Source organism: Coregonus lavaretus, assembly GCF_964263955.1.
Source record: "Coregonus lavaretus genome assembly, chromosome: 37".
In the NCBI taxonomy this organism is placed as follows: domain Eukaryota; kingdom Metazoa; phylum Chordata; class Actinopteri; order Salmoniformes; family Salmonidae; genus Coregonus; species Coregonus lavaretus.
The window spans coordinates 6,233,648-6,260,670 of record NC_140024.1 but is presented as its reverse complement, the minus strand read 5'-3'; the positions used below and the strand labels follow the sequence as shown (position 1 = coordinate 6,260,670).

At 39.8% G+C, this 27,023-nt stretch overlaps 2 protein-coding genes across 4 annotated transcripts; both read right to left on the bottom strand.

The window, feature by feature from the left end:
* Positions 1 to 1,184: 1,184 nt before the first annotated feature.
* LOC311111679 (CD59 glycoprotein-like) lies at positions 1,185 to 4,400 on the bottom strand. Its single transcript, XM_084154468.1, has 4 exons — positions 4,313 to 4,400; positions 2,673 to 2,754; positions 2,020 to 2,121; positions 1,185 to 1,932 (listed from the first exon to the last, which is right to left on the bottom strand). The coding sequence occupies exons 2-4, from the start codon at positions 2,725 to 2,727 to the stop codon at positions 1,733 to 1,735; spliced, it is 357 nt and encodes a 118-aa protein (XP_084010594.1). The 5' UTR covers positions 2,728 to 2,754; positions 4,313 to 4,400; the 3' UTR covers positions 1,185 to 1,732.
* An 8,555-nt stretch (positions 4,401 to 12,955) lies between these two features.
* On the bottom strand, positions 12,956 to 25,804 carry LOC311111570 (F-box only protein 3-like). Of its 3 annotated transcripts, none has more exons than XM_084154324.1 (11): positions 25,674 to 25,804; positions 21,219 to 21,308; positions 20,728 to 20,891; positions 20,409 to 20,523; positions 20,065 to 20,269; positions 17,440 to 17,485; positions 16,777 to 16,861; positions 14,743 to 14,865; positions 14,506 to 14,621; positions 14,094 to 14,284; positions 12,956 to 13,871 (listed from the first exon to the last, which is right to left on the bottom strand). In XM_084154324.1, exons 1-11 carry the CDS (start codon positions 25,763 to 25,765, stop codon positions 13,740 to 13,742), a joined length of 1,359 nt encoding a protein of 452 aa, XP_084010450.1. In that variant the 5' UTR covers positions 25,766 to 25,804; the 3' UTR covers positions 12,956 to 13,739. The 3 variants fall into 3 exon arrangements, with proteins under 3 accessions (XP_084010450.1, XP_084010451.1, XP_084010449.1); XM_084154325.1 differs by having other exon boundaries at positions 14,103 to 14,284; positions 25,674 to 25,777; XM_084154323.1 differs by having other exon boundaries at positions 13,663 to 13,874; positions 25,674 to 25,777.
* Between the last annotated feature and the right edge of the window lie 1,219 nt (positions 25,805 to 27,023).

The window sequence follows — 27,023 nt, the reverse complement described above, 5'->3', positions numbered from 1 at the left end:
TGATATACAGCATTTATGAAGGAATAATTCAAATCTCACGTCCGAGTTATGAAAATCACATTTGACAAATTCTACTTGACACAGGCCAAGGGCCATAATGCACTTTCTTGCTGTGCTCTGTATCATGGGTTACTTTATTAATGGCTATTGTTCATGCTATGTATAAAAGTCAGGCATCAAGACACCAAGTAAAAGCTGTTTGATAGTGCCCACTCAAGCCATACTAACTTGTAACCTCTTAACAATGCACCAAAACTATCTCAAGTTCCTACCACTGTGCATCCTTTTTACTTCTATTTGCTATTGCTCTCTGCTTTCTCACTTACTTCCTTTCTTGTTCTATGCTATTTGGCTCATCCAGCTGTCCAAACAGGATGACATTTATGAAGGGCACGGGGTCAAACGGTAGTGTACTGGGGAATATGGCCTCTGGCATCTCTCTACTAGGTTTTCAATGATAAGCCATGGATGTTGTCAATAGTTAAGGACCTTGGATTTGGCTGCAGTGTTGATCAGGAAAGCCAACTCCCCCACAACAGAACATATCAGTATGAGTGTAAAAGGAAATGGGGAAATTAAGCATAATGGATTTTTATATGCACTTACTTCAAACAGTCAGTCTCCCAGACTGGATAAAATTAAAACACTCTGCAAATGTTCTATATGATGCTTTTCTCAATGCTTGCTCAGAGTTTAACTCTAACATACTAAAAGTAATGGAGAGTATTCAAAACATGTTTTGAGATCCTGCCTTGTTCATAAAAATCTATAATCAACAATCATTTTGCTGAGATATTAGCATGCATTTGGAAACACATTTCCAATCACACTCAAGAACCTGCCATTTTCACTTATAAGATACACCATTAGTTAACCACTAGAGGGATTCTTTGGCTCATGCTGTAGACTAGTGGCAAATTAATAAGTATGCCAGTCTGCACTACTCTTCTAGCTACTCTTTCTAACCAAAGATGTGGAGAACTTTTACAAAACAAACTCCATTCTTCAATACTAAGACTAAGATTGCTGTAGTCCACTGTCAAACGACGCTATGAATTCCTCTGAATCAAAACATGAAGGTAAACAGAATAAACATGAAGACAGCCTTCTGACAAATAAATATGGCTTTTTTGGCAATATCTTATTTATTGGCCAGAGATTAAAATGAAAAAAAGACAACACCATCCATGTGAAAGATTTAATCCAAAAAGGTCTATAGAGTGCCCTTTAAAAAAAAGACAGGTTGGTTTAATAGACTCCTATAGAACAGGCAAAGCAATGTTCTGTAACAGGGTATGCCGCTACGCATTAAAAAGAGCAGTGAAGGCATTGTGTGTGAACAAATGTCTCACACAAAATGACCTTAACTTCCAAATTCCACATCATGAATGCTGCAGTATTTGCATTTTCAATTATACAATACTTTGTCCACTCAATCACACAAATACAAAAACTCAAACATTTCTCAAATTATCCCTTACATTTAAGCACATTACAGTAACTTTGGTCAGCAAACTATAGACAACCTAATGGAGCAAACCCCCTTAGATGGAAATTGTTAAGTGCCAAAGCCTATTTTACAATTACATTGCAGTAAATCAGGCAAATACTAATAGGGCATAATTTCAGCATGAGCCATTGGCCCATATCTTCCTGCTTGCCGTTCCATCAGCGGCTTATGTTGATTAGATAGGCAGCATTAGAGCTTCTAAGGCGTAAGTGTGGGGCGAGGTTAGTGCATACACCACCACATCACTGCCAATGAGGCCAGAAGGCCCAGCAACGGCTTGCCAGTGCCAATGGATGTGGCTCCGTTGCATAGGTCACTGGTGCAGCACTTGAAGGTGAAGCTTGATACAGCTGGGAATATCTGGGCCAGTCGATTGAAGTCGCAGTCAGAGTACTTGACGCACTGCCGATATTTCTGTCCCCCTGTGCCAAAGAACATAGGAGTTACAGGATAATGCAGAAACATGGAGTACTTTCATCATTTGTTTCAGATTACACATTTTACTGCACCTCTCTCAGTCAGTGTCAGGCAGGCATCCTCAGAACTGCAGTCCTGTGTTTGTGTGCAGCTCCCTGTGTAATCCTGGCATTTGACACAGCGGATGGCAGAGCCTGAGAAAACAAGGTGAGACACTTAGCCGTTCTCCTGACTCGAGTCATTCCACATCCCTTTTGATTAGCTGATGTGATTTGGTCAAATGTGAAATGCTCCACCTAGATTGCGTTATAGTTTTGGAAAACTTGAACACAACTTGATTATCATCCATAAATAACTTTACAAAAACAAAACATACTGTTTTACCACAAATTTCAACTGATGTTTTTTGTCTAACACAGCTTCAAGCTTTTGTTTCCTCCTGAGTTTCCATTAGCTCAGGAAGTGCAATGCAAAACACCTCTGTGGGAATCTGTTAAAACGGCACACAGTAAATGCATATTTTGTATTTGTACAATTATTTTAGGGTGATATAAAAGTACAGTTGGAAGTTTCCATATTGCATAACCATATTGCATGCAGTGATTATTAACAGTTAGACAGAGCATTGTAAATGCAAACCCTATGGCTGTATGGCCTTCAGTTCTCGAGAACTAGGCGAGACTCAACAGTATCGAAGAACCAACTTCAATGGCAGAGCGTGAAGACAAAAAAAATGATGGCTTACCCAATCCAAATATTGCAAAACAGAACACTAAGCATATCCCAAGATAATTGTTCATGATTTTGATTTCTGCTGACTGTCACGTCTGGAGAGAAAAAAAGAGACAAGAATCATTTAAAGCTAGAATCCTTAGCTGCTACATCCATTTTTGGACTTATCAATTAATTATATATACCCATTAACTCTTGAAAAATAACTTATAAATGCCTCATAAGCTTAGTTCAACTGTTGTATCCCACCAGAGCCCAAAATATAAGCTTGTTTTAATCTAATGTGTGTAAACAATGTAAATCTAAACAAACACTGTATAGCCTCAAAACATGGTTAAAACTATCATTTTGATAGTAGTTTATGAATTTCAGAGTGGTTACATTTCTCCAGGCCAATCCCTCAGCTTTTTACCAAAACAGGGGCGTGGTGCCTGATTTGTTATTGTTTCAATTAAAAACGGACTTTAACGAGTGATTGGGTAAAAATCTATACAGTTACATATCGGGATAAAATGTTTGATGATAATATCATATAATTTTGACAATATCGCAATATACATTTTGCGCTAGTTGGCTGTACCTGCACCAAACCTCCAGTATTTTTCCTTCATAGTTTGTTCTCCATCTTTTTAAATAGGGTGCCAATTTGTTTTCAGAAGTTTTATTTCCCTGACTGATCAAAACTAGTTATCATGGCTCTCTTGTCCCTCGGCAGCAGACATATGGTGAGATATGTTTGGAACATCGAATCGTAATACATATCGTATCCGCACCAGCTATGTATTCTATCAATGGGTGCGTTCGTAAATTCACTCTGGCCATCTACTCCGATTTCAGAGCACTCTCGTCTGAGTGTGCCAGAGCGCAGAATAACTGATGAATTTATGAACGCTCAACACCGGTTGAATATGGTCGGTGTCGGTAATGTCGGCAAAAAAACGTAATTAAAATTGTTGCCAGCAGCACAGTTACAGTTACCAACGCTCTGGATAACATGAAAACAGCCTAACCAGCTCTCATTTGTGTCTGGAAGTAGCTAGCCAACGTTAGCCAGTTAGCTCGGGTACTTGACTGCTGTTGTGAGGTCAGAACGCTCGGATCAACCCTACTCCTCCGCCAGAGCGTCCAGTGTGCAATCTGAATGCTCCTATAGCGAAACTCTCTGAATTTACGAACGGACAATCTGACAACGCTCTGAATTTACGAACGCCCAGAGCACCTTCTGGCACTCCAGATAGAATTTACGAACACACCCTGACGAATCCTCAAGATTACTCCCAAACTCATTGCCTAATGGAATTTCCCATGACGTATGCATTGTTAACACACTGCAGAGATGACAGAGACAGCTTTATATCTCTACATGCATATGATATGGCTCTGGTTTACAGTAACCTAACCAACACAGTAGCTAGTGATGGCCAAAAAATTCCAGACTTGATCAGCTGGCAGGACAAAGGTTACGTTAGCTACAGGAGCTAAAATTAGCTGTGTAGCTAAAGCTATGCTAGATAGCCAACCACACCACATTACCTCTCAAATAGTTACGTTAGTTCATACATTGTTCATATTTTCGGTTCAAATACACCTATAGTTATTGTTAAGTAATGATTATGAAGCTGGACATTTTTAACGAAACAGGTCTTTACTTACCCTGCTTGCTCGAACAACAACGAACGCAAAATGACAAGCAAGTGCTTCGGACTCAGAAATGACAGCTATGGCCCTTCCCCTTCGGAATAAGAAACTGCCCACTACTGGGAAGCGTGGTTAGGTGGTGACCTTATTTGATCCAGATTGGTTGTGACACACCAACCTATTAAATACATTCTGTATTATTCAAGGTGTGATGTTATATTCAGGGTAAAACCATTTCAATTTCCAAATACTGTATAACGAAGCATTAGTAATTTAATGAATGATTAATACCTTATTAATCTACACATGACATGAGCCATACCAAAATCGAGGTTGAACTGCATTTAAAAATGGCCAACTATTTGGACTGAAACTCTTATCTTCCGGTAGACTAATGTCGTAGTAAATATATTTGTCGTAGTGAATATAAAATGTTATAGATTGATCTGAGTAATATGTTGTGTAAAATGTTGTGCAAGACCTATTTAGGTCAGGAGCTTGTTTTCAATAACAGCGTACTGTTCTGTGTCATGTGTCTGATACTAACAGCGTACTGTTCTGCGCATAAACTGTTGAGTAGCAAACAAAGGACAAAGGAGAACACCATTGTCACCAGATGGCCTAATCTTAAAGGAGTGTGATAACAGGACAATCAGTTCCTCCTCGGCCCCCACTTGTTGCTTCTCAAGAGTTCTTTGACACACAAACCTTTCATTTGCACGCACACTCATTCTCAACTCCCTTTCTACTGGTCGGGTGCCAAGGGCAGAGGACTCTGCCGTGCACCAATGGGGCATCTGCTCTGGACAGAGCAGACCCGCCTCCTACGCCTCGGGAACCAATCAAGGGACTAGAAGAAGGACCCCTTCCTTGCTGTTACATTGTATAAAGAATGTTGAAAACTCTGTTTAAGGATCTTTTTCAACTGTCTCCATAAGAGGCAATTGATTGGGTCCATGCAGAGGGCCCATGCATGTAGCTTGAGCAGATACCAGCTATCTCTGTGTTTAATAAACTGCCTTTTTTGCTTAAGCATATTCCTCTCCGTCTAGCGTCGTTGGTATTGTACTTCCTCTCCTTATGGTTTCACCAACACTAACTGATTACCCCACAACTGTCTACACCAGTCTGTTTCAGAAAATGAATATCAGGGCCAAATGTAACAGCTGTGTTTTATAATGCATCCTTGGAATGTGCTATATTCATTGGAATAGAGGACTACAGGAACTGAACTGAGAACTGTAATACAGTTGTCATATCAGACTGAATGCTAGTCACAAGAAAGACCAACTTATTGCACCCTACTTTACATTCATGACATGAATGGGTGAAATGAGGCTATTGGTTTACACCAGTAGGCCAACACAAATCAACAGCTGAACAATGGAACATTGGTCAGGCCACAAGAGGCCACTTGAGGAATATCTGGCAACATCAAGACAAATTCCAAAACAAACAATAGACAATTGTGAGCTCGTCTCAGTATGCCATTTGTGTGGGATCAACGTTGTTGTTTTAATGAAACAATTTGATGAATTTCTTTGTGAATTGTGCTTTTAATCTGACAATCTCTGCATAAGTGAAAGTTGAAAAGTTGAACTAAGATCGGCCTATTAAGAAACATTTTGTACAATGTTCTTCAATAGGCATCTTAGTTCAACTTTTCAACCTTTACTTCTGTAGAGATTGTGTAATGTACTGTATGCACACTTTTTCTCTACCAAAAATAGTCTTAAAAACATTGATCGCATCCCATTTCTAACTGATTTTTTTATTCTTATGAATCTATTTCTCAGTAGCCTCAGGTAATTGCACATAAAAACACAAATTATATCAATGAAATAAATCCATCACAGCAATTCATGAACAAAAATCAATGTGCTTACACATTCAGCATTTAGTGTTTATTTACCCCAAACATAGAAAAACAAAAACACACATTTATGAAGTAAAAAACTATGATACTGAACAAACACCTAAATGCAAATCAAATGAGGTTTGAAATGATCATAGAGAATAACCAGATACTATTGCACAGCTAAGTTAAGTACAAGGGGAAAACAGGATTAAAATAATAAGTTATTACCCACAAAATATGTCTTGCCATTCACAGGCAAGAAGAACAGAAGGCAAATGCCTTAATTCCATATTTAGAGAAAATTATTTTCAAATAATACATAACAGCACACATCTTCCTGGCAACATTATCAAAGGTAAAACATCTCCTTGGAAAAACTGAATTTGCTCTGCTGAGCCAGGGTATTTTCATGTCCAGTTACATACGTGCTGAGATGAGTGATACACGTGTGCTCAAAGCTGAGATAATATCCCTCTAATGACCTGAAATTGCACCAGAAAGAAATATAAACCAGACAATATACAGTGGGGAAAAAAGTATTTAGTCAGCCACCAATTGTGCAAGTTCTCCCACTTAAAAAGATGAGAGAGGCCTGTAATTTTCATCATAGGTACACGTCAACTATGACAGACAAATTGAGAAAAAAAAGATCCAGAAAATCACATTGTAGGATTTTTAATGAATTTATTTGCAAATTATGGTGGAAAATAAGTATTTGGTCACCTACAAACAAGCAAGATTTCTGGCTCTCACAGACCTGTAACTTCTTCTTTAAGAGGCTCCTCTGTCCTCCACTCGTTACCTGTATTAATGGCACCTGTTTGAACTTGTTATCAGTATAAAAGACACCCGTCCACAACCTCAAACAGTCACACTCCAAACTCCACTAAGGCCAAGACCAAAGAGCTGTCAAAGGACACCAGAAACAAAATTGTAGACCTGCACCAGGCTGGGAAGACTGAATCTGCAATAGGTAAGCAGCTTGGTTTGAAGAAATCAACTGTGGGAGCAATTATTAGGAAATGGAAGACATACAAGACCACTGATAATCTCCCTCGATCTGGGGCTCCACGCAAGATCTCACCCCGCGGGGTCAAAATGATCACAAGAACGGTGAGCAAAAATCCCAGAACCACACGGGGGGACCTAGTGAATGACCTGCAGAGAGCTGGGACCAAAGTAACAAAGCCTACCATCAGTAACACACTACGCCGCCAGGGACTCAAATCCAGACGTGTCCCCCTGCTTAAGCCAGTACATGTCCAGGCCCGTCTGAAGTTTGCTAGAGTGCATTTGGATGATCCAGAAGAGGATTGGGAGAATGTCATATGGTCAGATGAAACCAAAATAGAACTTTTTGGTAAAAACTCAACTCGTCGTGTTTGGAGGACAAAGAATGCTGAGTTGCATCCAAAGAACACCATACCTACTGTGAAGCATGGGGGGTGGAAACATCATGCTTTGGGGCTGTTTTTCTGCAAAGGGACCAGGATCCGTGTAAAGGAAAGAATGAATGGGGCCATGTATCGTGAGATTTTGAGTGAAAACCTCCTTCCATCAGCAAGGGCATTGAAGATGAAACGTGGCTGGGTCTTTCAGCATGACAATGATCCCAAACACACCGCCCGGGCAACGAAGGAGTGGCTTCGTAAGAAGCATTTCAAGGTCCTGGAGTGGCCTAGCCAGTCTCCAGATCTCACCCCATAGAAAATCTTTGGAGGGAGTTGAAAGTCTGTGTTGCCCAGCGACAGCCCCAAAGCATCACTGCTCTAGAGGAGATCTGCATGGAGGAATGGGCCAAAATACCAGCAACAGTGTGTGAAAACCTTGTGAAGACTTACAGAAAACTTTTGACCTGTGTCATTGCCAACAAAGGGTATATAACAAAGTATTGAAAAACTTTTGTTATTGACCAAATACTTATTTTCCACCATAATTTGCAAATAAATTCATAAATCCTACAATGTGATTTTCTGGATTTTTTTTCTCATTTTGTCTGTCATAGTTGACGTGTACCTATGATGAAAATTACAGGCCTCTCTCATCTTTTTAAGTGGGAGAACTTGCACAATTGGTGGCTGACTAAATACTTTTTTTCCCCCACTGTACACTTCCCTCAATATTTACTTTTAAAATGTGGCTCTATACTCCAGCATTATTTATTTGAGATCAAACGTTTCATATGAGGCGACAGCACAAAATGTCACCATTTACTTGAGGGTATTTTCATACATATCTGTTGTACCGTTTAGAAATTAAAGAACCTTATGTATCTGTTTTTTTCCCTTCATAACTATTTGGACAAATTAACTTATATTGTATTAAAGTAGTCAAATGTTTAGTATTTGGTCCCACATTCCTAGCATGCAATGAATACATCCAGCTTGTGACTACATACTTGTTGGATGCATTTGCAGTTCGTTTTGGTTGTGTTTCAGATTATGTTTCACCCAATAGGAACTGAATAGTGAATAATGTATTGTGTCATTTTGGAGTCACTTTTATTGTAAATAAGAATATATGATGTTTCAGAACACTTCTACATTAATGTGGATGCTACCATGATTATGGATAATCATGAATGAATCGTGAATAATAAAGACTGCGAAAGTTATAGAAGAACAAAGATCACACCCCCCAAAAAATGCTAACCTCCTCTGTTAATGGTAATTGTGAGAGGGGAGCATTTGGGGGGGGGGGGGGGGTATGATCTTTGTTCCTCTGTAATTTTCTCTTTCTCCTCTAACTTCCTCTGTAAATTCTTTGAATTTGTCCAAAGACTTATGAGGGACAAAAAACTAATGAGGGGACTAGATACAAAGTCTTCAGAAATTATTCATACCCCTGGACTTATTCCACATTTTGTTGTGTTACAGCCTGAATTCAAAATGGATTAAATAAAAAACAATTATCTTCATGCTCTGTCAAATTGGTTGTTGATCATTGCTAGACAGTCATTTTCAAGTCTTGCCATATATTTTCAAGCCTATTTAAGTCAAAGCTGTAACTATTTAAGTCAGGAACATTCAACGTTATCTTGGTAAGCAACTCCAGTGTATGTTTGGTCTTGTGTTTTAGGTTATTGTCCTGCTGGAAGGTGAATTTGTCTCTCAGTGTCTGTTGGAAAGCAGACTGAACAAGGTTTTCCTCTAGGATTTTGCCTGTGCTTAGCTCTATGCCATTTATTTTTATCCTAAAAAATGTCCTAGTCCTTGCCGATGACAAGCACACCCAAAACATGATGCAGCCACCACTATGCTTGAAAATATGAGAGTGGTACTCAGTGATGTGTTGTGTTTGTCCCAAACATAACGCTTTGTATTCAGCACATAAAGTTAAATCTTTGTCACATTTTTGGCAGTTTTACTTTAGTGCCTTATTGCAAACAGGATACATGTTTTGGAATATCTGTTATTCTGTACAAGCTTCCTTCTTTTCACTCTGTCAATTAGGTTGGTATTGTGGAGTAACTATACTGAACAAAAATATAAACTCAACATGAGCTGAAATCAAAGATCCCAGAAATGTTCCATATGCACAAAAAGCTTATATCTCTTGAAATGTGTGCACAAATGTGTTACATCCCTGTTAGTGTGCATTTCTCCTTTGCCAAGATAATCCATCCACCTGACAGGTGTAGCATATCAAGAAGCTGATTAAACAGCATGATCATTACACAGTGGCACCTTGTGCTGGGGACAATTAAAGGCCACTCTAAAATGTGCAGTTTTGTCACACAACTCAATGTCTCAAGTTGAGGGAGCATGCAATTGGCATGATGACTGCAGGTATGTCCGCCAGAGAATGTAATGTTCATTTCTCTACCATAAGCCACCTCCAATGTTGTTTTAGAGAATTTGGCAGTACATCCAACCGGCCTCACAACCGCAGATCTCGTGTAACCACGCCAGCCCAGGACCTCCACATCCGGCTTCTTCACCTGCGGGATCATCTAAGACCAGCCACCAGGACAGCTGATGAAACTGAGGACTATTTCTGTCTGTAATAAAGCCCTTTTTCGGGGAAAAACTCATACTGATTGGCTGGGTCTGGCTCCCCAGTGGGTGGACCTATGCCCTCCCAGGCCCACCCATTGCTGCGCCCCTGCCCAGTCATGTGAAATCCATAGATTAGGGCATAATGAGATTTCCTTATGAGAACTGTAACTCAGTAAAATCGCTTAAATTGTTACATGTTGCATTTATATTTTTGTTCAATATACTATCTTGTTGATCCATCCTCAGTTTTCTCCTATCACAGCCATTAAACTCTGTAACTGTTTTAAAGTCACCATTGGCCTCATGGTGAAATCCCTGAGCGGTTTCCTTCCTCTCCAGCAACTGAGTAAGGAAGGACACCTGTATCTTTGTAGTGACTGGGTGTATTGATACACCATCCAAAGTGTAATGAATAACTTCACCATGCTCAAAGGGATATTCAATGTCTGCTTTTTTTTTTTACCCATCTACCAATAGGAGCCCTTCTTTGCGAGGCATTGGAAAACCTCCCTGGTTTTTGTGGTTGAATCTTTGTTTGACATTCACTGCTCGAACGAGGGACCTTACAAATAATAGTATGTGTGGGGTACAGAGATGAGGTAGTCATTCCAAAATCATGTTAAACACTATTATTGCACACAGAATGAGTCCATGCAACTTATGTGACTTCTTAAGCAAATTACTTACACATTTACTCCTGAACCTATTTAGGCTTGCCATAACAAAAGGGTTGAATACTTGACTCAATACATTTCAGCTTTTCATTTTTAATTAACTTGTAAACATTTCTAAAAACATAATTAAACTTTGATATTATGTGGTATTATGTGTAGGCCAGGGACACAACATCTCAAATTAATCCATTTTAAATTCAGGCTGTAACACAAAATGTGGAAAAAGTCAATGGGTATGAATACTTTCTGAAGGCACTCATTTTTAAAGTGTATTAATTTGTAAACAGTAAAACATATATGTATGGAAATACCCTCAAATAAAAGGTGACATTCTGTACTGTCGCCTCATATAAAACATTGGATCTCAAATTCAAAATGCTGGAGTATAGAGCCAAATGTACTCATTTTAGCTTCACTGTCCAAATAAATACGGAGGGGTGTGACGCTGTAGCTCATTGTTCAAACATTCAGATTTCTATGAGAAACTGCACACTGATTGGTTGCTTTACTAAACAATTGTTTGTTTCTGCAGACTTTCAAAGAATCATAGTCATAATCACATTGCAATTAATAAGATACTGATCCATGAAATGCATTAATGCATGACAGAGGCAAGCCCACATTAAAATGTTCCTGAATATCTACAGTGGGGAAAAAAAGTATTTAGTCAGCCACCAATTGTGCAAGTTCTCCCACTTAAAAAGATGAGAGGCCTGTAATTTTCATCATAGGTACACGTCAACTATGACAGACAAATTGAGGAAAAAAAATCCAGAAAATCACATTGTATGATTTTTTATGAATTTATTTGCAAATGATGGTGGAAAATAAGTATTTGGTCACCTACAAACAAGCAAGATTTCTGGCTCTCACAGACCTGTAACTTCTTCTTTAAGAGGCTCCTCTGTCCTCCACTCGTTACCTGTATTAATGGCACCTGTTTGAACTTGTTATCAGTATAAAAGACACCTATCCACAACCTCAAACAGTCACACTCCAAACTCCACTATGGCCAAGACCAAAGAGCTGTCAAAGGACACCAGAAACAAAATTGTAGACCTGCACCAGGCTGGGAAGACTGAATCTGCAATAGGTAAGCAGCTTGGTTTGAAGAAAATCAACTGTGGGAGCAATTATTAGGAAATGGAAGACATACAAGACCACTGATAATCTCCCTCAATCTGGGGCTCCACGCAAGATCTCACCCCGTGGGGTCAAAATGATCACAAGAACGGAGAGCAAAAATCCCAGAACCACACGGGGGGACCTAGTGAATGACCTGCAGAGAGCTGGGACCAAAGTAACAAAGCCTACCATCAGTAACACACTACGCCGCCAGGGACTCAAATCCTGCAGTGCAGACGTGTCCCCCTGCTTAAGCCAGTACATGTCCAGGCCCGTCTGAAGTTTGCTAGAGTGCATTTGGATGATCCAGAAGAGGATTGGGAGAATGTCATATGGTCAGATGAAACCAAAATATAACTTTTTGGTAAAAACTCAACTCGTCATGTTTGGAGGACAAAGAATGCTGAGTTGTATCCAAAGAACACCATACCTACTGTGAAGCATGGGGGTGGAAACATCATGCTTTGGGGCTGTTTTTCTGCAAAGTGACCAGGACGACTGATCCGTATAAAGGAAAGAATGAATGGGGCCATGAATCGTGAGATTTTGAGTGAAAACCTCCTTCCATCAGCAAGGGCATTGAAGATGAAACGTGGCTGGGTCTTTCAGCATGACAATGATCCCAAACACACCGCCCGGGCAACGAAGGAGTGGCTTTGTAAGAAGCATTTCAAGGTCCTGGAGTGGCCTAGCCAGTCTCCAGATCTCAACCCCATAGAAAATCTTTGGAGGGAGTTGAAAGTCCATGTTGCCCAGCGACAGCCCCAAAACATCACTGCTCTAAAGGAGATCTGCATGGAGGAATGGGCCAAAATACCAGCAACAGTGTGTGAAAACCTTGTGAAGACTTACAGAAAACGTTTGACCTGTGTCATTGCCAACAAAGGGTATATAACAAAGTATTGAGAAACTTTTGTTATTGACCAAATACTTATTTTCCACCCTAATTTGCAATTAAATTCATTAAAACAATGTGATTTTCTGGATTTTTTTTTCTCATTTTGTCTGTCATAGTTGACGTGTACCTATGATGAAAATTAAAGGCCTCTCTCATCTTTTTAAGTGGGAGAACTTGCACAATTGGTGGCTGACTAAATACTTTTTTCCCCACTGTATTACATATACAGACAGCATCCAATGTAGCTCAACAGCTTCGATGTGGGCTTCTCTTTGTCACTGTTGTTAGCATATCCAAACATCCCAGCTTTTATGAGTTGTGTGTTTCCATATAATTCCTTGGGGTTTTTGTTGGTTTGAAAACCACTGGCAGTGACCATCTCTGATTAAGATGTCAAATAAATGTCCTTTTTGATGATGCATTAACAATATACCTACAGTGGACCTGTAGGGATGGTGTGGGATTTTATATAAGGAATATGACTACACACACTACATATGCCAAGGAGAAAAGGGAATACTTAGGATTTAGATAGAGCACAATCTGCACTTGAGCTCTAGGCACTAGGCAGCCAGCTAGAGAATGAACAATGTTACTATTGAAAAAGAGGTGACAACCCTGCTCTCAATCGTCAATGTCCAGTTCCAGATCGCTCCATTGTTGAAAAAAAAAGAAAAAACAATGGAGCGATCTGGGATTTGCATGGGAGGGCATATTGCAGAGGGTGTGGTCGTATCTCATTGGGGTAGAAAGGTTCACATAGGGCAATGACTATCAGCCAATGGTAAATACAGCTTTACAAATAATAAAAACAAACTTTACTCTTAAGTAACTGTGAAAGTCCTTCCCAGCCCCTTTCCTAATTGAGTCCTGTGGTGAGAAAATTGTGTCAGATGTGGCGTGGACATCGTCCCCCTGGGCCTGCCATGTTAATGCCACGAATCTCACCCTCATTATGGTCATCGGTGTCTGATGAGTTTTCTTCGTTAAAAGATGCACTGGAAACATCCCTTGCCGATCCCTGCTGATGGGGGGGAGCAAATATTAAACCAAGTTCTTGTTTCAAAACTTTACCATTTGTTGTATTCCCAAAAAGTGAGAAAAATAAAATGACCAACAAAACCTTTTAATTTAATAACCCTAACCTAAAAGTTGGCCCTGATCATTGATTTACCAAGTTTCTTAAAACTGAATCCAATTATTACTCATCTCCTTCTCCTTCTCATACACCATAAACACTTACCGACCGTACCATTGACTCACGGAACGGAGGGCAAACCATGTGAAAGCGGGGGATGCAGACGTCGAAGATCTCCTCTTTGTTCTTGAGGCGGTGGAAGGTGTAGTGGCCTTCCATGTACTCAGAGGTAGTAGAGAAGGTCGTGCAGCTGGCGTACTCATGTACTTTACCCGGAGTCATCACCGGGAACTCTCCTGCAGACAATGTCATGTGGTTGGTATCTCTCTTGCATTAATTATTCATGGTTTTAACTTATTTAATTAATATATATAACACAAAAATTACATTAGTAATCTGTTAGCTGTAAATCATTCTTAGATCGCAACAGGTTTTTGTCCACTGCTACCAAATGGAGACAATGCAAAATGAAACATTATGGTAAGTCCACAGAATCCTCTCTAGTCTAGTCACCTACCGACAACGCCTGGCCCACGGACCTCCTCCACGTTACCATTAGCATTGGTGATCTTCCAATAACGACTGTCCAGTTGGCAAGCATTCTCAGGGAGAGCATCCTTTGCCATTTCAATCCTGAGGGTAGAATTTAACGTATAAGGTTAGGGTAGTTATGACAGTTGTATTATGATCCATTTACACATGTATCTTTTTAATCATTATCAGGAGCTGAAATCAGTAGGGGAAATAGTGGTACCTGATCCGATAGGTGAAGAAGAAATGTGGAGGATGCACTGAGCTGAGCTCCGGTAAGAATGAGGTAGACACTGAAACAGTAATATCCCCCGTGGTGGCAACACACTGCTTATCATGGACGTACCTGTGAATAGTGATAAAGCTTAAACCTTCAAAATCCTTTGAAAGCCTTGATTTGAATGTTTGTTAACTACATATTAGGGCTGTCCCTGACCCCAAAAAATATTGGTCGAACAAGAGTTGTCTGTTCTTTCGACCAATCGATTGGACGACATTTTTAAACGTGTATTTTTCCATATACAGACACATCCTATGTGTTTTAATCAAATCAACTATATTCACTGAGCTTGTCTGATGCTTTAAGCACACTGTTTGATTAAATAATTAAGACCCCCCCCCCCCAAAAAAAAAAAAAAGACACACAAATGACTAGTCTGACCAACAACTGATTTGATTGTGCAGACTAGGGGTGCTGTGTTTAAAAAAAAAGCCAGCAAGTGACTGTGTGACTAGCACCCGTTGTCCCGCTCTGCTCCCTGCTGCAGCAACCACCACAGTGTTTATCGCGCTGTCCGTGTTGCTGAAGCTGCAACATAATTACAGCCATTTCTGACTGAAAAGTTGTGAAAAACATTCCCTATTCCCTCAACCCTCGCTCTCTTTACGTGACACATGTATGCATCACATGCACGTGACCAATAGGGCCTGAACTATAGCATATCATAATCACATCAATAAATTGGTTATAACAAACTCTGAACACCGTAACAGTTTAAGCTAATTATTCAATGCTCAATGTATTATTTAAAAAATGAACATTCTTGATTGGATTTCAAATCATGAATGACTCATATGCTGTGTGATGACATGAACGAATGAATTATTGATTGATACAGTAGCCTATATAACTATTGAAATATAGGCCTAAGTAAGTTACGGTATTAAGACTAAACAGGATGCGCTCTTAGGCCTACAGCTCAATGGTGGTTATACAAGGCTGCTATACTAAGCCTACTAATGATCATGACATTACTTGTGATCATAATAATAGTAATAATAACAATAAGAAGGAGATCAAGAAAAAGGAGCATTATAATTTTTATAAATATAATGTTTCTGACAATTTGGAACAGTGTAAACACTAAATAAAGTATAAATAATACCAGAGAGGCTGTTCTTACAGAAAAAAGTGCAAAGCCTTTATTACAGCAAAGCAAAGATTAAAAACTGCCGAATTTGTGAAATTGTTTACTTGACATGACGTTGCGTGACGCTTGGTGCTCACGGAATCAGTAGGCTATTAAACAAACACTCAAACAGGCAACAGAAGCAGGATCTGTCTTATTTCTGTAGATATATATGGATGATTTATAAAGCCAGGTACATTTAACAGTTAGGCTATTGATTATAGACCTAATTAAGTTGGGGTTTCCTCTCTCCTCACTTTTCTTAGACAATAAGGCAAGGGCTGTTTTCTCATCTCCTCATTCTGCTGCTGCCTCCGCCACATTGTTCTCAACACCAATATGCTGGTTAACTTTGCTATTATGCACATAGCAAGATGGTCTAGGAAAAGGCACCAATTCAACAGCGCACTGATGTGTTTCAGAACCGCAGACAGCGACCACTATCCAACGCTGGAGAAAGCGCATTTGTTATAAAATATTATTTTTTATTAGTGTTGCACCATTGTTCTTATGTAATATAACCATATACAATTTCAGTAGCACATCTCTTAGAGTGATAGACTGTGCCATCCCCACAGCCTCCACAATGGAGTAGTCCACTCAGACAGGCGTGAATCAGACAGGTGTCTTGTACACCATGATATATATATATATTTTATATTTTATATATTTATTTTGCTACTGCTCCACTAAAGAAATCTCGGTCGACCAACAGTCTATCGACCAGTCGAGTAAATGGGTTCAGCCCTACTACATATTGTTGAGTATTGCCATCATGACACAGAAACTACAACCTCCCTGCCTGTACCAGTTAGGTATTCCAAAATGGGAAAGTCAATGGAGGTTACCTGAAGATCTGATCCCGGATGATTGGGTATTCTCCTGTTACCACATTACGGACGTAGGAGGTAAACCACTCAGTAAAGCTGGACCCTAAGGTGAGAAATTACCGTGAGAAGAAGCAAAATAATGAGTAAGTGTGAGACACTGCATAAGAAGTTCAAACCCATTTATTTAACATTTTAGTCATTTAGCAGACACTCTTATCCAGAGCGACTTACAGTTTTTAGTGAGTGCATACATTTTTCATACTGGCCCCCCGTGGGAATCGAACCCACAACCCTGGCGTTGTAAGCGCCATGCTCTACCAACTGAGCTACACAGGGCCATTTATGTTGAGGAACTAACACATTGAATATCAATAAATATAAATTTTGCAAGCAAACAATCCATTCATTCCATTCATGTAGTGCTATGTTGCAATACAACAGTTTACATTTCACATCTCCTAGAATGCAGTTAGTCCACAATCTCAAGAATGTGAGCAGTGCCTTCCAGTTTAAGTCTGATTGGGGAGAGATTAACGGGGCGCCGCACCTTGAACACTTCCTAGATTTGCGTAATAATGTTTCATTGCAACATCTCACTGCAAGTTGAGCATTCCAACATTTTCACACAACATAACTGAAATATTGTTATAATATATGTAACAAACTAATAGCTCATCATACCTGTGATGAACATGTCAATTGCAGATGGATCTTGTGCCATTTGATCCTATAATAGAAAAATTTAGAACAATCCTATTAGTCATCCATTAGTACTTAAGTAAAAATACTTTAAAGTACTACTTAAGTCGTTTTTGGGGGTATCTGTACATTACTATTTATATTTTTGACTACTTTTACTCCACTACATTCCTAAATAAAATAATGTACTTTTTACTCCATACATTTTCCCTGACACCCAAAAGTACTCGTTACATTTCGAATGCTTAGCAGGACAGGAAAATGGTCAAATTCACACACTTATCAAGAGAACATCCCTGGTCATCTATCCAATACATTTACAAACATCCCTACTGCCTCTGATCTGGCGGACTCACTAAACACAAATGCTTAGTTTGTAAATGATGTCTGAGTGTGTGAGTGTGCCCCTGGCTATCCGTAAATAAAAAAATAAAAATAGAAAATCGTGCCATCTGGTTTGCTTAATATAAGGAATGTGAAATGATTTATACCTTTACTTTTGATACTTAAATATATTTTAAACCAAATACTTTTATACTTTCACTCAAGTACTTGAGTCATTTTCTATTAAGATATCTTTACTTTTACTCAAGTATGAAAATTGGGTAATTTTTCCACCCCTGCCATTAGTTATTTTCCATTATTCAACATTATCTCCTGCCTGTGGTGAGATCACATACAGTGAGGGAAAAAATTATTTGATCCCCTGCTGATTTTGTAAGTTTGCCCACTGACAAATACATGATCAGACTATAATTTTAATGGTAGGTTTATTTGAACAGTGAGAGACAGAATAATAACCAAAAAATCCAGAAAAACGCATGTCAAAAATGTTATAAATTGATTTGAATTTTAATGAGGGAAATAAGTATTTGACCCCTTTGCAAAATATGACTTAGTACTTGGTGGCAAAACCCGTGTTGGCAATCACAGAGGTCAGACGTTTCTTGTAGTTGGCCACCAGGTTTGCACACATCTCAGGAGGGATTTTGTCCCACTCCTCTTTGCAGATCTTCTCCAAGTCATTAAGGTTTCGAGCCTGACGTTTGGCAACTCGAACCTTCAGCTCCCTCCACAGATTTTGTATGGGATTAAGGTCTGGAGGCCACTCCAGGACCTTAATGTGCTTCTTCTTGAGCCACTCCTTTGTTGCCTTGGCCGTGTGTTTTGGGTCATTGTCATGCTGGAATTTCCCATCCACTAACCATTTTCAATGCCCTGGCTGAGGGAAGGAGGTTCTCACCCAAGATTTGACAGTACATGGCCCCGTCCATCGTCCCTTTGATGCGGTGAAGTTGTCCTGTCCCCTTAGCAGAAAAACACCCCCAAAGCATAATGTTTCCACCTCCATGTTTGACGTGGGGATGGTGTTCTTGGGGTCATAGGCAGCATTCCTCCTCCTCCAAACACGGCGAGTTGAGTTGATGCCAAAGACCTCGATTTTGGTCTCATCTAACCACAACACCTTTCACCCTGTTCTCCTCTGAATCATTCAGATGTTCATTGGCAAACTTCAGATGGGCCTGTATATGTGCTTTCTTGAGCAGGGGGACCTTGCAGGCACTGCAGGATTTCAGTCCTTCACGGCGTAGTGTGTTACCAATAGTTTTCTTGGTGACTATGGTCCCAGCTGCCTTGAGATCATTGACGAGATCCTCCCGTGTAGTTCTGGGCTGATTCCTCACCGTTCTCATGATCATTGCAACTCCACGAGGTGAGATCTTGCATGGAGCCCCAGGCCGAGGGAGATTGACAGTTATTTTGTGTTTCTTCCATTTGCGAATAATCGCACCAACTGTTGTCACCTTCTCACCAAGCTGCTTGGCGATGGTCTTGTAGCCCATTCCAGCCTTGTGTAGGTCTACAATCTTGTCCCTGACATCATTGGAGAGATCTTTGGTCTTGGCCATGGTGGAGAGTTTGGAATCTGATTGATTGATTGCTTCTGCGGACAGATGTCTTTTATACAGGTAACAAGCTGAGATTAGGAGCACTCCCTTTAAGAGTGTGCTCCTAATCTCAGCTCATTACCTGTTTAAAAGACACCTGGGAGCCAGAAATCTTTCTGATTGAGAGGGGGTCAAATACTTATTTCCCTCATTAAAATGCAAATCAATTTATAACATTTTTGACATGCGTTTTTCTGGATTTTTTTGTTGATATTCTGTCTCTCACTGTTCAAATAAACCTACCATTTAAAATTATAGACTGATCATTTCTTTGTCAGTGGGCAAACGTACAAAATCAGCAGGGGATCAAATACTTTTTTCCCTCACTGTAGCTAGGTATAGGCTGCCCCCAGTGGCAAAGAGTTTTCCTTTGCCCAGACAATTTATGATATGTAAACACTGGAAGCTGTTTGCAACTGACTTGGTGACATAACTAGAACATGGCTACCCCAGTTGCAATGAGTTGCATCTGTCCCAAATAACATATGAAACATAAATACTGAAAGTTATATAAAGCTCAAATTAAGGAGTTGTTTATCATTACTAAGCAATGCTACCCACTTTCTTCTTCTTTTCAACCCTAACCTGTGTGTGAGAATAAAAGTCTGTCTCCCTGTTGTAATGGGGGAGGGGGCCGGGGTCTCATATGGAAACTGACCGGGCAGTGGTAGAAGATCTCGCTGCGGCTGCGGCCCTCAGTGCCCTCCAGGGCCATGTATTGGCTGAGGCCTGTGTGGAAGCAGAAGGTGAGGGGCAAACACTGCCTCATGCCCTTGCGCTGCTGAAAGCCACCTGCTGCCGTTTCAATATCCAGCAGGTCCTCTGAGCGGTAGTGGTTAGACAGGGCCATGCTTCCCATTAACCTGGAAGAAAATAGGGGTAGATCATTTTTACCATAAGTATACTTTTCATGTCAATTTTTTCATGTAAATTCATCTTATTCAGCTCAGTAGCACAAAAACAAATAGACAAAAAAATATTTGGATTCAAGTACTCGCATACCCAGGAACGACCAGCTTCTGCCCATTGTGTATTCGGTACGAGCACCGGTAGTCATTTGAAAGCTTGCAACCAATCTGGGCCTCAATGCTATCCAGCTCTTCCTCCTTCGCTCCCTCTGGGGGAAATCATAAAAATGAATTAGACAAACATAAATGACAAATAAATAAAAAAGGTATGGATTTTCTATCCAATACATTTGGAAATCCATCAACACATTGGTTGAGGATTTTATGATAATAAGGCCTAATGGTTCCATTGAACCATCTCACAGCTATCAAATCACTTAAAGTGGCAGAGTGTATTCCTTGTGGAGGCTTACCTTTGAGAGAGGCAATCATCCTGGGGCACCGCTGGTCAAGGTATCTCTTCAGGTCATCCCAGGCTCTCTTTAGGGTGCCATAATGATCAATGTAGTGTCCCAAGTCAGTATAGAACTCTCGGAAGAGTTCCTTCCAGGTTTGAGCCTTCTGGATTTTGTCTGACCTGCTCAACAACAACAAAATATTTTGCTAAATAAAACTACTCAGTACTATTCAGTTTGCAAAATAAACACATATTCAGTAATCAGTACAAACATTCCTGATTAATACATCAAATAAGAGATCAAAAGAATGTTGGTACAAGCCATTTTGAATCCTTTTCAGTTTGAAACGTTTTTATGTGAATGTTTTGCTGTTACTCTTCATCACAAACCACAGGAAGTTAACTACAACTCTACTCTTTGCTACAGACAAGATTCTCATACACGGGCTTTGAACTGTCCATAGGCTGATGAAATCCATGTTTTTTGTTGTTTATCAACACACTTACTCGGTTAAGAGCCAATGTTTGAGACAGAGGCCTTTCCATAATGGGTTGTGACTGGAAAGCTCGTTGAGTCGTCTACTCACAAAACTGCAACTAAGGATAGAAAATAAAATAAAGTTATTGCTAGTAAGCAGGTTCTTTGCATGAATTTCAGTGTTTTGCCCAGACTCTGCATATCAGGACATGATGGTGCGATACCTGTAGAAATTCAGTCAGCTGACATCTAGCTAGGAATGCAAAGCTAGCTTGCTATTTCTACTAGCTAGCCAATTTCTCTTGAAATCACACTTCATACTGGGGAGATCATTTGAGGCTTATAAAATAACAGAACCAGGTTAGCATTAGCTAGCTAGGATGCTAATAATCTGGCAAATAAGTAGCTCTGAAGAACACAAGGGGTATACCAAAGATTATAGATATCCTGTCAAGATACATGTCTCTCCGCCCTAACAATGTCTGCAAAGCGGCACGGCGGGCTGTCTTGCTCCCGCCTATCGTTTCCACCTATATTCAATGGAGAGAGATGCTATACTACGAGCCTCATACCATGAATATGCATAGCCATTTCGAGACAACTCCAATATAAAGTGTTTTATCTCAAAGTTGCCGGGATGTACAGTGAGGGAAAAAAGTATTTGATCCCCTGCTGATTTTGTACGTTTGCCCACTGACAAAGAAATGATCAGTCTATAATTTTAATGGTAGGGTTATTTAAACAGTGAGAGACAGAATAACAACAAAAAAATCCAGAGAAACGCATGTCAAAAATGTTATAAATTGATTTGAATTTTAATGAGGGAAATAAGTATTTGACCCCCTCTCAAATCAGAACGATTTCTGGCTCCCAGTTGTCTTTTATACAGGTAACGAGCTGAGATTTGGAGCACACTCTTAAAGGGAGTGCTCCTAATCTCAGCTTGTTACCTGTATAAAAGACACCTGTCCACAGAAGCAATCAATCAATCAGATTCCAAACTCTCCACCATGGCCAAGACCAAAGAGCTCTCCAATAATGTCAGGGACAAGATTGTAGACCTACACAAGGCTGGAATGGGCTACAAGACCATCGCCAAGCAGCTTGGTGTGAAGGTGACAGCCAAACAGTTGGTGCGATTATTTGCAAATGGAAGAAACACAAAAGAACTGTCAATCTCCCTCGGCCTGGGGCTTCATGCAAGATCTCACCTCGTGGAGTTGCAATGATCATGAGAACGGTGAGGAATCAGCCCAGAACTACACGGGAGGATCTTGTCAATGATCTCAAGGCAGCTGGGACCATAGTCACCAAGAAAACAATTGGTAACACACTAAGCCGTGAAGGACTGAAATCCTGCAGCTCCCGCAAGGTCCCCTTGCTCAAGAAAGCACATATACAGGCCCGTCTGAAGTTTGCCAATGAACATCTGAATGATTCAGAGGAGAACTGGGTGAAAGTGTTGCGGTCAGATGAAACCAAAATCGAGCTCTTTGGAATCAACTCAACTCGCCTAGTTTGGAGGAGGAGGAATGCTGCCTATGACCCCAAGAACACCATCCCCACCGTCAAACATGGAGGTGGAAACATTATGCTTTGGGGGTGTTTTTCTGCTAAGGGGACAGGACAACTTCACCGCATCAAAGGGACGATGGACGGGGCCATGTACTGTCAAATCTTGGGTGAGAACCTCCTTCCCTCAGCCAGGGCATTGAAAATGGGTCGTGGATGGGTATTCCAGCATGACAATGACCCAAAACACACAGCCAAGGCAACAAAGGAGTGGCTCAAGAAGAAGCACATTAAGGTCCTGGAGTGGCCTAGCCAGTCTCCAGACCTTAATCCCATAGAAAATCTGCGGAAGGAGCTGAAGGTTTGAGTTGCCAAACGTCAGCCTCGAAACCTTAATGACATGGAGAAGATCTGCAAAGAGGAGTGGGACAAAATCCCTCCTGAGATGTGTGCAAACCTGGTTGCCAACTACAAGAAACGTCTGACCTCTGTGATTGCCAACAAAGGTTTTGCCACCAAGTACTAAGTCATGTTTTGCAGAGGGGTCAAATACTTATTTCCCTCATTGAAATGCAAATCAATTTATAACATTTTTTAGATGCGTTTTCCTGGATTCTTTTTTTGTTATTCTGTCTCTCAATGTTCAAATAAATCTACCATTAAAAAGATAGACTGATCATGTCTTTGTCAGTGGGAAAACGTACAAAATCAGCAGGGGATCAAATACCTTTTTCCCTCACTGTAAATGTCTTACTTATACCAGTACACACCGTAACAACATAAGCATTTTGAAACTTCTATTAAATCAAATAAACCTCACGTAGCAAATAAGTCATTCATATATTTGTTGACCAAATTCAACTCTCTTATTGACCTCCATACAAAAACTGTGCGAAACAACAACAAAACACCACCTGCTGGAGGGAGAAAGATTTTCAGCCAAGTTGGGCCTCTCTTCCTCTTTGGGTATACCCAGTTTACAGCCTGTCCCCCTTGGGTTCTCAGCTCATGGTACTGATCACAGCTGACTCCCTCATGAACTATAATCCCTACACTCTGTTTAACACCGACGCTCTGTCTAAATGCAAATCAAATCAAATGTTATTTCATATACAGGGGGTACCGGTTAGTCAAGGCTAATACAATTGGTTAGAGTGCTGTAAAACGGCAGCCATCTTCTCCGGCGCCATCACTTGCGATAAGGTTTTGGAAACTTTTGGAACTTAACTTTCATACTAGGGAGAAATAATCTTTCAAATATAAAAGATACACTAAAGATGCGCAGTTTAGCAAAGCTGCAACCGGCTGTTTTTCACATGCTGCCTCCCTACAACATACCCTCTCACCTTGCACGCACATTTCCATTGGACCATTCCATTCCACATTTTCTGTTTCTCAAAATACAGCCAGGTGAAACTTTCATAAACTGCATAAAGTAAGTGTATATTTTGTATTTGAAAAAGTATTTATTGTTAATATTAAAAGTTAAAGCTGCAATATGTTACTTTTTGGGCTATGACCAAATTCCATAGAATAGTGCGTTATAGATCTGTCATGCTGTCATTAAAGCAAGTATAAGAAACAATAGATATGTTCTATGTGTGCTATTTCTATGCTTCCCCATCCTAAATTTCGTTTTTGAGTCTTTTACTTTTGGTTTTGTACAGCAGGTTCAAACAGATGAAAACACAATATTTTTGGTTATTGAAAATATATTTCACAGCGGTTTAGATTGTACAGTGATTCTCAACACTATGCATTGCTTGTTTTGTCACATAAACTAACATTTGGCGAACTATTATAATTTTTGCAACCATGAAATGGCGGAGCGATTTCTGCATATTGCACCTTTAAGTTCCAAATCTTTCGAAAATGGTATCTTGTGCTGGGCTCTTTTTGTTTATACAGAGCATTTGTGGACAGCGTCGGACCGTCTGCAAAATCTCCTCAGGCGGCAGACAGCTTTGTGAATAGACGCGGTATAATGTTTAATAACATTTACCGTCTAATTTGAATGGGATACCGGATAAGTAACGTTAGCTAGCTACAACAACAAGGCATCTGAAAGCAAAACAAACCATTATGCTGCGTTCATATCCAAGTGGGAAGGTGGTAATTACTAATTGTGAAGACGTATTTACATTTAACTTTTTTTTACATTTTAGTCATTTAGCAGACGCTCTTATCCAGTGCATACATTTTTCATACTTTACCAGTTGGCTGCATTTAAGTGCTTTGAACTCGTTGAGAAACAATGATTGGCTGATGTAGTATGAAAAAAAAAAATATGCACTCACTAACTGTAAGTCGCTCTTAGCGTCTGCTAAACCATCACTGCATCAACCAAAGCTGCATCAACCATCACTTAAAGTAGCGCTATCATGCTTGTAAACAAATTAGTGTTAAAAAACCATATGAATAAAGCTATTTATTTTTTTATAAATAATACATGTTACTGCCGTAAATGCTGTTATCGAGGTCATTTCTTAGTAGGTGATGTCAGAGGTCAGCATGTGGGAGATGTCGGAACACATGGATGATATATACACGTTTCCCACTAGTAATTACAAGTTGGAGGGGCGTTAAAGTGGAGTCGTTATCAAACTACTAAATACCACTTTCCCACTTGGTTATCAACGCAGCAGTAGCTGTTATGCTACTAGCTAACGCTAGCTAGCGATGCTAAATTAGCCCACGGCTAATTGAAAGTTAAATGTTATGCAATAACTATTCCTGAAACTGTCATATTGAATAAGACCCATGACCAAACAACCAACAAAGACAACAAACTGTCATGCGATAGCAAGCTAGCTAGTAAACAAAAGTTAATTATTTGCTTAGCTAGCTAGCCAACAGCTTCTTGAGAACGTTATAGCTAGCGTATGTGGCTAAGCATAGCTCTATTACACAACATAAACTCGTATGGCATTTTGTGCACAGGCATTTATCCATCTGAAGTGTCTTATACATACCTGATCAAATCTCTAAAGTCAAGAAAGGATAACATTAACAGCAAAGGATCGGAGGGTAAATTGTTCAAGCTTAGCTCCATGGACGCTGCCATTTTAGAACCTGGAGTTTTGTTTCAAGTCCCGCCCCGTCTATTGTGACAGAGGTCGTTTCCGCATGGTTTCTTGTTATCAAATAGTTCGCACATGGGAAGTGGGACTAGGGAGAAGTTTATATAAAAAATGTGGTCAGGTTTTTCTCAGCTATCTCAGCTTCTTGTGTAAATATTTACACATCAGATTAGTAAGAGATTACTTCAAACTAATAGGATGGTCAGGTGGGTGGTTGATATAAATAATCATAAAATATTTTCATCAACCGTATGCCCTATTCAGGGAATTTCCAATTATAGGCCATGTGTGCACCTACGGTTATTGTGTGCACTCTCGATTGTAGTAACATACTGTGTAGTAGCTTCCCTGTATTTGAGACCGGTCTTCTGGCCAAGCTTGGTTGATAGGCCTATGTGGCACATAAAATGATAGGGACATTATATCCTTGTGTATAGTACCAAATATTATTATAGCTGGTAGTGCAGTGTTCATGCTATGTATGATTGATTGTTCAAGCCACCTGTTAAATTAGGAATCAGTAGTTGCATCCATAGACAGAGCTATGGATGCAAGGACTGACAAGCCATGATATCAATTATAATTTTTTACCATGTTTTGAGGCTATATAGTGTTTGTTTACATTTACTTTGTTTACAAACATTGGAGTAAAACAATCTTATAATTTGGTTCTGATTGGGTACGACAGTTGAACTAAGCTCATGAGGCATTTATAAATTGTATTCTTCAAGAATCAATGGGTACATATCATTAAGTTATACATCCAAAAATGAATGTAGCAACTACAGATTGCCCCTTTAAATTGCTTACAATGTAGGCCTTTTTTATTTTATTTTTTTACTTGCTCTTACATCCTCAAGGTGGCATCAAAGATTAGGCCTACATTCTACATTGGGTTGTCCTTCAATTCACATATTGTGCTCTTGCATGTTCAATTCACATCCATTAATGAGTATTGTCTTAAAAGGAACTACCCTCACTCTCTGAAATTATAATAATGTAACAATGGATGTAGATTACTGGATACATTTAAACCTATAGAATGCTATCTTTTTGTTTCAAATGTATAGATGAGCTGTGTTAAAAATGAGAGTTATGAACCAGTATTGCCATCTGAATGAAAGCGGTCAGGAAAACCAAACTGAGGCATCATAAGTCATACCTCATCACACAGTTTGGAGAGACGGCCAGTGCCCTGAGGGAAATGTCAGGATGTGATTCATCTAGACATGGGGATAGAAT

What these genes read in the sequence shown, in the direction of transcription:
- LOC311111679 (XM_084154468.1), bottom strand. Translation starts at nt 2,727, where the DNA reads ATGAACAATTATCTTGGGATATGCTTAGTGTTCTGTTTTGCAATATTT. An exon ending in TTTTGCAATATTTGGATTGG is followed by an intron (nt 2,122 to 2,672) that starts GTAAGCCATCAT and finishes TTGTTTTCTCAG; the next exon opens with GCTCTGCCATCCGCTGTGTC. An exon ending in CCTGACACTGACTGAGAGAG is followed by an intron (nt 1,933 to 2,019) that starts GTGCAGTAAAAT and finishes TCTTTGGCACAG; the next exon opens with GGGGACAGAAATATCGGCAG.
- LOC311111570 (XM_084154323.1), bottom strand. Translation starts at nt 25,765, where the DNA reads ATGGCAGCGTCCATGGAGCTAAGCTTGAACAATTTACCCTCCGATCCT. An exon ending in GACTTTAGAGATTTGATCAG is followed by an intron (nt 21,309 to 25,673) that starts GTATGTATAAGA and finishes TTCTATCCTTAG; the next exon opens with TTGCAGTTTTGTGAGTAGAC. An exon ending in CAGAAGCTGGTCGTTCCTGG is followed by an intron (nt 20,270 to 20,408) that starts GTATGCGAGTAC and finishes ATTTTCTTCCAG; the next exon opens with GTTAATGGGAAGCATGGCCC.